This window comes from Teleopsis dalmanni, chromosome X (assembly GCF_002237135.1).
Source record: "Teleopsis dalmanni isolate 2A chromosome X, ASM223713v2, whole genome shotgun sequence".
Lineage (NCBI taxonomy): Eukaryota > Metazoa > Arthropoda > Insecta > Diptera > Diopsidae > Teleopsis > Teleopsis dalmanni.
In genome coordinates, this window is record NC_051848.1 from 63,668,469 (window position 1) to 63,680,947 (window position 12,479).

At 29.0% G+C, this 12,479-nt stretch overlaps 2 protein-coding genes across 3 annotated transcripts in view; both read left to right on the forward strand.

The window, feature by feature from the left end:
* The first annotated feature begins 3,893 nt into the window (after window positions 1-3,893).
* On the forward strand, window positions 3,894-4,599 carry LOC119689991. The gene is made up of 3 exons (XM_038104959.1): window positions 3,894-4,023; window positions 4,082-4,320; window positions 4,393-4,599. Exons 1-3 carry the CDS (start codon window positions 3,954-3,956, stop codon window positions 4,525-4,527), a joined length of 444 nt encoding a protein of 147 aa, XP_037960887.1. The 5' UTR covers window positions 3,894-3,953; the 3' UTR covers window positions 4,528-4,599.
* A 2,847-nt stretch (window positions 4,600-7,446) lies between these two features.
* The window catches only part of LOC119687965 (schwannomin-interacting protein 1 homolog), a gene marked incomplete at its 3' end in the record, with an annotated part of 12,324 nt that continues 7,291 nt past the window's right edge, over window positions 7,447-12,479 (forward strand). Inside the window, 3 exon segments of one of the 2 annotated variants that reach the window (XM_038102537.1) lie at window positions 7,447-7,683; window positions 11,176-11,658; window positions 11,724-12,072. In XM_038102537.1, the coding sequence (XP_037958465.1) occupies window positions 11,188-11,658; window positions 11,724-12,072 (820 nt within the window). 2 annotated transcript variants of the gene reach the window in all.

Sequence of the window (12,479 nt, forward strand, 5' to 3'; positions counted from 1 at the left end):
AAAAACAGTGTGGGCAAAAATTGAGTGCCCACCATTAACCTCAACTATGGAACTCCAAGAATCTCTATAAAGAAATCTGTCCATCTCAGACAAAAATTGACGTGAAAGTCTGAAATTAGTAGAGCGTATATTAATATTCCAAAAGATATTAAAGTTTTAACCTTTTGTTGTTGTACACTGAGTTAGAACGTACTTTGTATAGAGATAGCACCATATCTGTAAATATCTATATTTACTAATACGAGTACTTAGAAAATATTCATATATCCCAATATTTGTAAGTGCCCTTTAGACATTTATAAACTGCAAAATTATTTTTTTGCTTGTAAAATAATTACAAATAAGTCATTTTAAAAAAATAAATAATATAGGTATGTGTGTATATATATAAATGAATAAGTAAGTCAGTACTAAGGTCGTGTGCGAGTTAGGCTAAGTTGATGCTAAACCAAATGGGAGATTTTTTGGGATTTTTTGCACTGCACAATTTAGCCATTTATCAACACGTATCGACACATCACTACATTATCGGCTCATCTTAGAATTTCCCTTATTTAGAACGCAACTTAGCCTAACTCGCACACGTCCTAAGTAGACTTGTGTGATATAAAAAGTTTAAGGTACTTATCTTTCCACACCAAGTACTTTTTTTAGATACGTTAATAATGTTGATATATGTAATATTATTAATGTTATCATTTGAAAAATCTATACTAGCTTTCGATCTACTATAGTTTGCTTTAATTTTGGGGCCTAATTAAACATACAAAAGGTAAATTGATGTCGTTTTCGATTGCTAAATCTGGGTTAACATTTTTAAACGATAATCACTTTTAGTATAATTTTTATCTTCGATTGGTGAAACTTGAGCGAAATGTATAACACTCGATATTAATTTATAACACTATAGATATTTTGTCAGAGTAGCAAGATTATCTTAAATGAACAGCTGTTTTATTTATATGATTTGACACAAAGGGTGACTTGTGTCATATACATATATGTATGTATTATGAAAATATATGAAATATTTACTAACACCCCTACAAAAATATCAGATTACTCTAAAAATGTTTAATTGGGCAACTAAATATGACAGATCGAGAGTCAATCTAGATGGAATCTAGATTTACGAACTGAAAACGCCAAAAATATTTGTCAACGACATTGACAAGTTAGTATCGCTTTAAATATAAATTAAGTTTAAATACAAAAAAAATATATGTACCTTTAAAATTGATAAAAATTATGTATATTATATATTTGAAGTATATAGTGATAATTAAAAATAAGCAAATGTTTATTTATAATAATTAATAAAATATTGTGAATATCAAATATATTTCAACTGTCAAGAACACACAGCTGTTAATTTCAAAATAAATTTCGTTATTTCGTTTTAATTTTCGTACTCTAGAGTGTTTTCAACTTATCTCGAGTGTTAAACATTTCGCTTTAGATTTGTCAATAGAAAATGAAAATTGCACTAAACGTAAATATTGATTGAAAAAGTTACTTAAGATTTAACAATCGGAAACGCTATAAGTATTCAAAGAATTATAAGAGTAAATAAGTACTCAATATCGAAAGTAAAGTATCCATTAAATACTAGTTTTTACTTGTATTGAAGCAATCCTGACCTTGTATAAGAAATCATGTTATAGTCGAATTTGGGAAGTGAAAAAATACTATAATAAGAACTTTCACATAAAGTAATAAAAAACTATACATTTAAGGCTCAAAGAAAATCATGAAAAATGCTTAGAAACAAACAATTTATGACCTGCAAAATAGTCCAACTGATTTCTATCGAAAATATCAACTTTTGAAACCATGATTAGTTTCGAAAACCTTCAGTATAAAAGTAATGTAAGTTTAAATAGCATTAGTAAGATACTTTTTCCTGTGCAAATAGAGTTCCCCATCTGTAGACTAGAGTTAATATTTTTTCAGAGAAAACTTTTAAGAGGGTTCAGGACCCTTACATTACAAATCCTAGCATTAAACCCAAAGCAAACATTTTAGTCTGCCATGTTTTCTGCAGTTGATGTAAGTCGTGTCCTTCCATCGTCCTTATGAGATATTGAACTTGAATCGAAATGGTGTCTGACACGTAATTGCCGCAAAACATTACTCGTCTTAAATGAATTCCTTCGTTTTAAAATTCTAAACGAATTTTTTGCGATGTTTATAAACATAAAGATTAAAATAGATATTTGTTTCTTATTAACTAGTAGGATTTCACTTTAAATATCAGTTTAAAGTATTTTTGTTTCTAATAACCACTAAATTCATATAAGTGCCAAATTAATTTTATTTTCATTATTTTAAATATAAATATGATATGATTTCACATAAAATACGATATTCTTTCAATAGACGTTTAAATTTCGGATAGTATTTAATCGTAGCTACAACAAAATTATATTAAAGTTACAATTGAATGAAGAATATAAGGGTTTTATTTATAGTTAATAGACTTTATCTACTTTCTATTTAAAAATATATGGAATATATTTCTTATATACATATATATGTCTTCGAATGGAAGACGCGCCCAAATATTTACACAAGATTCCATGTTGTTAATAATTCAACTTTTAAAAGAATTAAAAGCTTTCAAAAAGCTTTCGTCAAGCTACAAGTGCTTTTTACCACACACACTAAAGCTTAAAAGTTCCAGCCAATCAAAGGACAGACATAATACCGCAATAGACATCAGTCTGACATCGCATTAAAAGCAATTGCTTAAACATTTCATAACTTTAGATTTTCTAATTTTTTTTTCACATTACCATATCACATTTCTGTTCAAATAATAATATAACCCCAACATCGGTGAAGGTGTGAAACTAAATTCACATTACTAAATCAGTCATTCTTTAGAAATTGGAAACAAATTATATGTTACAATTTATTATGCAATAATCGGCTTCTTATGTTAAAAAGTGGCTTGATATGTGCTGAAACCAAGATTTTGAATTGTGTAATAAAAAAATGGAAACCCATAGAAATTTATAAATAATTCAATACCAGATTGAACAAGCTATAACTAGTATGACTTAATTTTCTACTAGCCTCGATCAATCAGTTTTATCGGATGTTTGTTGCAATTGCAAATTAAAATTTCGCTTAGATTAGCAGTGTAACTTCTTTATAAATTAAGCATAAGATATAATACCATGTATCCTTTGATCTTATTTACTTAGTTTTGCTCATTAAGGTCACTAATGAGGATAATTTAAAACACAAAAAGTTTTCATATAAATGAACTTATTATAAATAAATCAACTGATTTAAGGCGAAAAATGTCGACAAACATATTTTCAAACTAATTAAAAACGCATATATATTGTAAAATTACCAAATGCTAAAAACAACTTTTAATATTATTAAGGTCTGTTTAATACTTTCAATTGAGTATGTTCAAAGTTTTTGTGATGAGTGAATCAGTTGTTTTTGGTGAATTTAAATTTTTGTATTGTTTATTTGCGCGGCAGTGATATTCTCACCAGATTTTACACAAAGCTGTTCCATGAAAATCTATGTAAAGAGCGTAAGTTGGCACTTTATTTGTGTTATGCTCTCAGTTTGTACTTGTGTTTTACTTGAGTAGCTCGTGGAGCAGACCTAATGTACGAGTAAAATCTATGTATCATTTTCAAATTTTTGATAGGAAAATTACTTCATGGTATCATTTACTTAAAAATTTGCTGGTGGAACGCATTTATGTATACACAGTGTTACTCAAAGTTACTACGAGTATTTGTGAAACAGACCTAATATTTGAATGATTTCCAATAAATTTAAAGTGTCATATCTATTATAAAATGTCAAAAGCACTTGAGTTCTATGCCACATCTAGCATACGTCAAATATAAGAAAAACAATTTTGCAGTCCAAGGTTCCGCGTTGATTTGTTTGTTTTGAAATTCGGTAAAAATTGTTTGAAAATGTCTCTTGAATTGCTAAAATTGAGTATGGATATAGTGGAAGATGGTTTGACAACTACTTCCAATAAAAGTAATGAAAGAATATTTTTTATTAAATCTTATAATACAACTTGTATTAACAATTTCAGATGTTAAACAAAAGGGTCAAAAGCACCATGCGGGATCAGAAGTTCAAGGATACAGCAAATTGGCTTTGAAAAAAAAGAAAAGCATTGTCAATAACTCAAATGTTAATACGAAACCACTTAAACAGAACGTTCAAGAAATTAGAAAAGAACTCGAACTCAATAATAATAAAACTGATGAGAACATTAAACGTCTGTTGGCATTGTCGAAAAACCAAGTCGACAAAGACGTTGCAAATAAGGTAATACATAAATTTCGATTTGTATTTTCATATTAAATGTATTGTCTGGAATTACATTACATTGTCTTACAGATAATGAAGAACGTACACAAACGTCATGTGGAAGAAGTGCCAAAGGAAGAAGAACCACAAGATTCCATATTTACGGAAGAAGAATTTTCAGATTTTGCGAGAATTTATGAACATTTAAGATACAAGCAACTTTAACCCAAGGTGCCACACTCATATAGTTTATTTATAAAGTACAAATTGTTATGTTCATATTAAAAATATTTATTGTGTGAATTAATAGAAAAAATCAAAATATATGCATATACATATATTCAGTATAAACGCAAGTTTATATTAAATATCAGAGTAATTGTGTGTAAATAATAGTAAAGATTTTGGAGCAATTATAGCTTTTGGAGCGCAAATATTTGACGAAGAATTTTTATAAAATTTAGCATTGTTGGGTTTTTTTTTTCATAAAACATGATACAGCTTGGTACACAAGATACCGGACTTAATAATTGTGAATTCACACAATAAATGTACAAAAAATTAAATAATATGCATATGTTCTTAAGATCAATATAAGAACTCAAAGACCGGAAAAGTTTACTCGGAAAGATGTCTACTAAAATTCAGCTTCTAATTTCAATACTCCATAAATTGTATTCATTCAAAGATATTGATATAATATCAATTTGATATATGTATGATGATTTGATATAAAATCACCGTGGCTGAGAATTTTTAAAATATATTTGTAGTTGGTACCAATTTTTGTAGAAAGTTTTTTAGAAATATTCTTTGAGTTAATATATCGTTAATATATAAATATTAATTATGGATTAAGTAAAATGGTAGTCTAGAATATTTTAGAAATTGAAGACCATTATCAATGGACTGAATAGAAAGGAAACCATGTGATGTTAGCATATACATAATACGTCAAGTGAAAAATCTCTATAAGTATTTTGGTAAGCATATATAAATAAAATATGGAAATATAAAAAACAAAAGTACTGCTCGATTGAGTTATAGGTTGTCAATAATCAATTAATGTCTTACATTTTTGGATTTTTTTGTTGGAAATTTAATATCAGTAGTAATTTTCTGTTTGCGCATTTTTATTTTTTTTAAATTAAAGACTTCTTTTAATTTTTATAGATAATCACCTTTTTCGATAACACCATAATTGGTAATTTCTTACAGTTCGTTATTATTTTAATAACATTCGATGATTGTACAGGTGCAGTTTCCACATTTCTGTTATAACTCTATTTAGCCAATATAATTTCCTAAGGAAACTAAGTAGGTTTTTAATTGTTTGATTATTACGAGACCTCTTAGCATATTAGATCTTTGTGATGTCATTTTAAACGACTAATTGGCAGATAGCTAATAAGAACTCTTTCATAACTCGATAGAAATTTATTAAGAGGTTACGAATTCTTTCAAAAAATCATATCATATATGAGAATACAGGTTGCCGGACTTGTAAAAGATTTTTTGGAACAATTTTTTTCGACAAAAAATATTTATTTTATCAAAATTATTACCTTCAAACTCGCACAGTTTGAAAGCTTGTTGATGAAGTGTTTAAGATCCTCGGCAGAAAGTGTCTTTCAGGATGTCAGTACAAGCCTTTTATAGTAAGTTTTTTTTGCGTGAATCCGAAGAGTGTTGATAGGTGAATGCCGGGAATCAGTAAAAAGTGTCAGTCAATGCGAACAATTTTTGGTCATTATAAAATATCATGAAATTTTGACGTTAAATCAATGAAAGATCTACATTACCAAATTAGCTAATTGCTAATTGATAACTACTATAGAAATGTTTATATTTTACTTTGATAAAATATAGTTCTCTTTATAAAACTATATTCTTCATTTCATGAAGGTCTAATATTCGTCAAGGTTTTAGCTGTAAACAAAATAAAAACTTCAAGTAACGATTTGTTGCACTATTCTTGTACATATATATATGTATATATATATATACTATGTACCTATAGTATGTGTACAAAATCATATGTTAATAATCACATAGCTGTAATATAGCGTATATTGCTGATGGAACAAATCTCTTAACTGAAATATGATGTAATTTGGACTACATTGGTTTTATTTTTTCTAAAATGAGTTAGTTAACTAAAATTTGATATAATCCTAATATACTGAAAATTCAATCAATTGGGTCAATGTTGTTCTTGAAATAAATCATATATCTAAAATTTGATATACTACTGAGATTTCACAATTTAGCCCAAAGTGGTCATATGCTTTTTTAATAAGTCACTTATCAATAATTTGATATATTGCTGATGTGCTAAAATTTGAACCGAATTGGTCATTCTTTCTAAATTTGTCACTTATCTTAAAATTGAATACTGTAAAATTTGTAGTAAATCTGAATTGGTAATATTTTTTTTAAAGAGATCACTTAACGAAAATTCTATATATTGCTTATATACTTGACTTGAATTTGTTGTATTACTGATGTACTAAAAATTTGACCAAATTGGTTATTTTTTTTAAACAATCAGTATTGCGGATGTACTAAAATTGGAACCAAATTGGTGTTTTGTTTGAAAGTGAATTGCTTAACTAAAATTTGATATATTGCTGATGACTAAGATTTGGATCTAGTACCTCAATTTTTTTGTTTAAATAAATCACTTAACTAAAATTTGATATAGTGCTGATAGACTCGAATTTGAACCAAATTCTAATTAATTTTTTTATAATGTACCAAAATGCTGATGTACCAAAATTTCGAACAAATTGGTAATTGTTTTCTTAAAATAAATCAGTTAACTAAAAATTGTGATTCATGAATTTAGAGAGCAAATGAAAGTTTTATATAGTATAATATTGTATACCAGAGATTCTTTCATACGATTGTTTTTTAAATAACCTGGGTATGTATTTTTTAATGACGTTTCTTATTCGTTCAAATTTGAATTTTAAAATATTTATTTTAATATCTGGCAGTAACGCATTGGCTATCGTATACCGTCATTTGAAATTCGACTTGCGACCTGCGCAGAGCACCCCTATGGATTTCATACTAAACAGGAACTACAACAAACCAAGAAGAATTCTAAATGTGACATATGAAATGTAAGCTTTTTTTAATTTCACGCTCTGAAGTTTTCGTCATGAGGTTAGTCGTGTTCGTGTTTGGTGTTTGTACGGTATCCGGTGGACGTAAATGGAACTGTGAAGAGATGTTGAAAAAAATCAATTTCCTTTAAGTTCTACCTATTCTCATTAGTTTAGTGAAAATAAACATATATATGGTGTATAGATTAAATATTTTAGGTAAAGCTTATTAAAACTGTTCCTTAGAGCAGTCTTTAACTATTTCTGAAAAGTGAGTGGAGTCGCGAACGTACCTCCTAAGCCATTGTTTTGTGTTTATTGATTTTTATTGGAGTTAATTCGTGCTTCTAGAAGTTAAGGAAATCATGAACATTAATAAAATGATGAAATTATGCTTCACAATGTAACTACAAGTCCAATGTGTACATAAAAGTCGTGGGAAAGCATGGTCATGGTTTTAACTCTATAAAAATATTGCATAGACAATAGTGCCATTCGCTAAAAATATCAGTTCCGTGGACAAGTACTCAAATGGACCAAGTACCACTTATAAACAGTGCAAATATAAAAGATTATTGTTTTTTATAAATATGCTCGAAAGCAAAGAAACTGAATCCAGATTAAAAAGTGTGTTGTTAAAGTGAGGTGGGGATAATTATCTTATAAGTAATAAAACTTGACATTGCAAACAAAAACTTTGGGTTGCTTAAGATGATGTATAAACAGTAAGCTGATGTATTGAAATTACTATTCTTTTTCTTGCACTACAGTGTATACTCTTCAGTCATGTTAAAGCCTGAAATTTCTCTTGGAGAAACTATAATGCATTTGCTGCATTCTCACTGATGTGCTCGCAGGTACACATACAATGATTGTAAAAACACCCCGAAGGATTGTGAAATAGTAGTATTATTCTACAAGGCATAAAATTAGGTTCATTAAATCTTTTTTTATCAATGTTTGGTAATTGCAAACATGCAAAACTTCTGCCCAACTGCGCATGAGTGAAACATATGCATTTCCTTAGATGTATCCTTGAGTAGTGCGGGAATGCTAACAATGGAAGCGAAAGACTCTCCACCCTCCTCATACTACTAACAACTACTAACTTTAAAATTAACACTATAAAAATCAATTTTTTTATTCAGCAATCATAAAACATTCATTTCAAGGATATTTCATGTGGGTCGTTTTTCATATTTGCGATTGCTAAGTACCGAACTATGGAACTATAAAAACTGTTGAACTCGGTTATGTTTGCAGTGTGGATTTTCTTGGGTTTCGTCAGTTCATAAATCCCTGATGATCTGAGGTATGCTTTCAATTATATAATAAAGATAATTCCTTATGAGAGCAACTACTTCCATTTTCACTTTCTTTTGATATTGTGTATGATACCATGCAAAGCCTCACTGACTCAATTTTTTTTTAAGAAGGATATACAAAAAATATATACATGTTTATTGGTGAGAAAACTTAATAATCTCTTAAATATGAAACAAATTTGAATTAAGTAGATTTGAGTTGTTGTGAAATTAATATTCTATGATTATTTTGTGGTTCAAATGTTTGCGGCTTTTGCAAATGTATAGCCGAACCGGTCTTTTTCCGAACCCCTACATCTATAAGTTGAAATAAATGTAGCGACTGAAATTCGCAAAGAAACCACAAAGCTGCCTTTCACAATTAGTAAGAAATTTAGGCACATAATGTCGTCATCAGTTGGGAATAATATTTTTATGTTGACAGTTTTTTTTGGTATACGAGTTGAAGTTGAAATTGTGTAATAAATCACTCATCAGTTAAGTCTTTCACTTGCTTACACGATGTATAGTTGACGTCAGCCGGGATAAATTTTGAATTCATCGAAGTTTCTTAAAAACTTTCCCATTACTTTTTATATTTAAAAGATTGTTACGATATCAGTCCTTTTTTCGAACTAATATTTTTGTAATAATTACCAATCATTAACAAGACCTTAAACTTCTAGGTAAATGATATGAAATGTGTTTCCGATATAAAGATATACAATATGAATATTAATTTTTATTATATATCGTGTTTCTTTTAAGAGCTGTATGATTTAAAATTGGAAAAAAAAATTCGCCAAATAAATCAAATATTCTTTACTCGACATATAATCTCATGGCATTATTAATGCCAAATAATTTCGGTTCGCTTTAACGGAAATATTTTAGAAACTGCACTTAGTATAATTAAAGTGGTATTTTGCGAATAGGAAACTTAATGTTCCTGGAGTTACCCATATTTTCAAACGACCAAGTAACTCACGGTTCTCTTAATATAAGTTCTCCATTTCTGTGTTCAATATAGTTCTCGAAAACTTGTTCAAATAACTTTGTATCCATTTTCTTTACTGAATCAAACGCCAGTTAGTGTCTAAATCACATCTACTCAATAATGTCTGTTTCCACTTTGAAGATCCATTGTAATAAGAGCTTCGTAGAATTCTGACTATTCAGTTATTCAGATGATTTTATAGAAGTATTCTTTGGAGTTCAGTATATCTTTCTAATGGAATATATATATATTGTTGACAATTTTTGATATAAACGACTATATACCATAAATGTTATATAAATGATACTTAAACATATGTCTGCATGATGATTATCCAGATATCACTCATCAAAAAGATGACGTTATTTAATCAGGGCTTCGAACGGAAATTTTTTCCGTTTCGGTTCAAAAGAAAAAAATACGTCTTTTCGGTTTCGGTTTTCGTTCCTGTTCCTGCAAAAATATCTGTTTTTTCGGTACAGATAACATTATCAGCTGTTTAAGTGCCGTTCTCTTAAAAACGGCACCTACTTAGACAAGACAAAAAAAGAGGTTCAAAGATTATTCATTTTCTTATTCGTTTTCTTATTCGGTTATTCTTTACCAGATTGTTGTTTCTATTGGTTTCAATTGATCTAAACTCTAATTCCTTGAACACATTCGATACCTTTATTAAATTTAAAGAAATTAATTAAAGGGATTAAAGGTATTTAAAGATATATTTAAAGAATTTTTAAGAAATAATGTAAGGACGTTGTTAATTAGAACAAAAGCATTAAATGTAACGTTGGTGAAGTGCAATATTATAGTAATCGGTGTTTAGGTTAGATTAGGTTATACCAGCGTTCCCTAGGCAATCCACTTAAGCCTATTGGCCCATTGTGTTACTGTGAAGTGAAGAAACTCAGTGAAGTGAAGAAAATCTCCTAGAACCTTAGACGAGGCTTGAAATGCCTAATGGTAGGTCTTGCAATTAATCAAGATCTTAAGGAGGGCGTTCCTAAAATATTTAGTCACATTCGTGCAAGAGCTGGGCATAGATAGAGTAGATGAGAGACACTTTCATCGTTCTCTCCACAGCTGCGACACGTATGATTGAAGGGGAGATTCAATCTTCTGGTATGGTTTTCTTGTCTTCAATGACCTGTAAGTAAACCTACCAAAAGAATGATATCTCTGCGGGACATCTTTACGAGAATATTGGATTTATTTTTGGTGGAAAATGCGGTGTTTTACATTATAGATTTTAGTTATAGATACTGACAGCTTAATAAATGTAAACAATTAAAATTAAATATTTGCACCGGTTTGTTGTATGGGAAGCTAATTTTAAATTTAATTCTGGGCATTAAAAGTAGGTTATATATTTTAATGAGTAGTTTTTGATCAGATCGTTTTCATTTAATTAAACTTTTATAAAAGAACTGTCAAGAACTGTTAATTAATTATTAATTATTAATAGATTCAGAACGTTATGCGAGTTCCTGATATAGCAACAACAGCCGGATATGCTGCACCGTTTATGCAAGTCACAAATAACCACGAAACCGGCGCTACTTATACACACCCACAATCTAGTATTGAGCTTAATAAAAATGGTAATTATGGGCATTTAAATCCGAATTTGTACAACACAACAGTTACTTTTACGTCATCTGCCGATGAGTTTGTGCAGAGGGCCTTGAGTTCAGCACTATCTCCAACATCTTTAGATTATACATCAAATATACAACAACAACGACCAATAGTCAGTAAAATTCCAAATCCCAATCGTAACGTACAACAGAACGACTTTAAAGAGTACGAAGGTGCCATTGGTACAGATTCAAATGATTACTATGAAGTGGATACTAATTGTGGTAACACCTACAGGAGTTTCAAAGAAGTTTTTAATATAAATAAAACATTTTTTGAGGAATGTGTTAAAGATTTTGAAAATATTAATGTAAGTAGAAAAATTTCTTATATATTTATTCTTAAATACATATTTGAAATTAATTAATCTTCTAGGCATTAGAAAATCTAAATGCACCCTTGTCCAGCGATGTCGATTTGGATCCAATTCAAATTATCAATTCTCGAATTAAATGTGATCACACCAAAACACATCAAACGTATCAAAACCAAACAAGTAAAACCAACGAAAATTTAAGTATGAAATTTAATGCTGCTAGCTCAGCTGAAGGAATAAATGTAATTGGTCACACTTTGGATGCCAACAATAAAGTAGCGAACCCCTGCGAAAAACTAGATTTTGAGCAAAACGCAGATATATTAAACGAAAATGATTGTGAAGATCACTCGATGACTGATTTTTGCAATGAAAGCACAAAACTCTCTTGCAGTAATGAAGATATTGGTAAGTAATAGTTCTTAGATGAAAGTTTCTAGAGGCATACTTATAAAACAGTTAAATCACATATATTATTTTGTTAGAAACTAGCACTGGAAGTACTAAATATTTACATATACAGATCAGATTATTACATTTGAATAAATTATCATGCCACAAGTTTACAGTACTATATTTTGAGAACCAAATGCTCTTTCAAATTTGTTTTAGTTCTACCTTTAAACAAAGATATGTACTCTTCTATTAAGGTTGTAAAGAACCTTTTTTTCTTATGCCGGGGTTTTTCTCGCCGGATCCCAGAGTCGTTACAAGAATATTTTTTCTCTGTAACCCTGAATCGTTCGTATAATAATTTTCAAGCCACTTAATTTTTTTTTAATTTCTTTATTAGTTTTCGGAATTTATTTTACAAT

Excerpts from the sequence above, each read along its gene's own strand:
- LOC119689991 (XM_038104959.1), top strand. The coding sequence starts at position 3,954 with ATGTCTCTTGAATTGCTAAAATTGAGTATGGATATAGTGGAAGATGGT. Across the intron at positions 4,024-4,081 it reads GACAACTACTTCCAATAAAA|ATGTTAAACAAAAGGGTCAA; the intron begins GTAATGAAAGAA and ends TAACAATTTCAG. Across the intron at positions 4,321-4,392 it reads ACAAAGACGTTGCAAATAAG|ATAATGAAGAACGTACACAA; the intron begins GTAATACATAAA and ends ATTGTCTTACAG.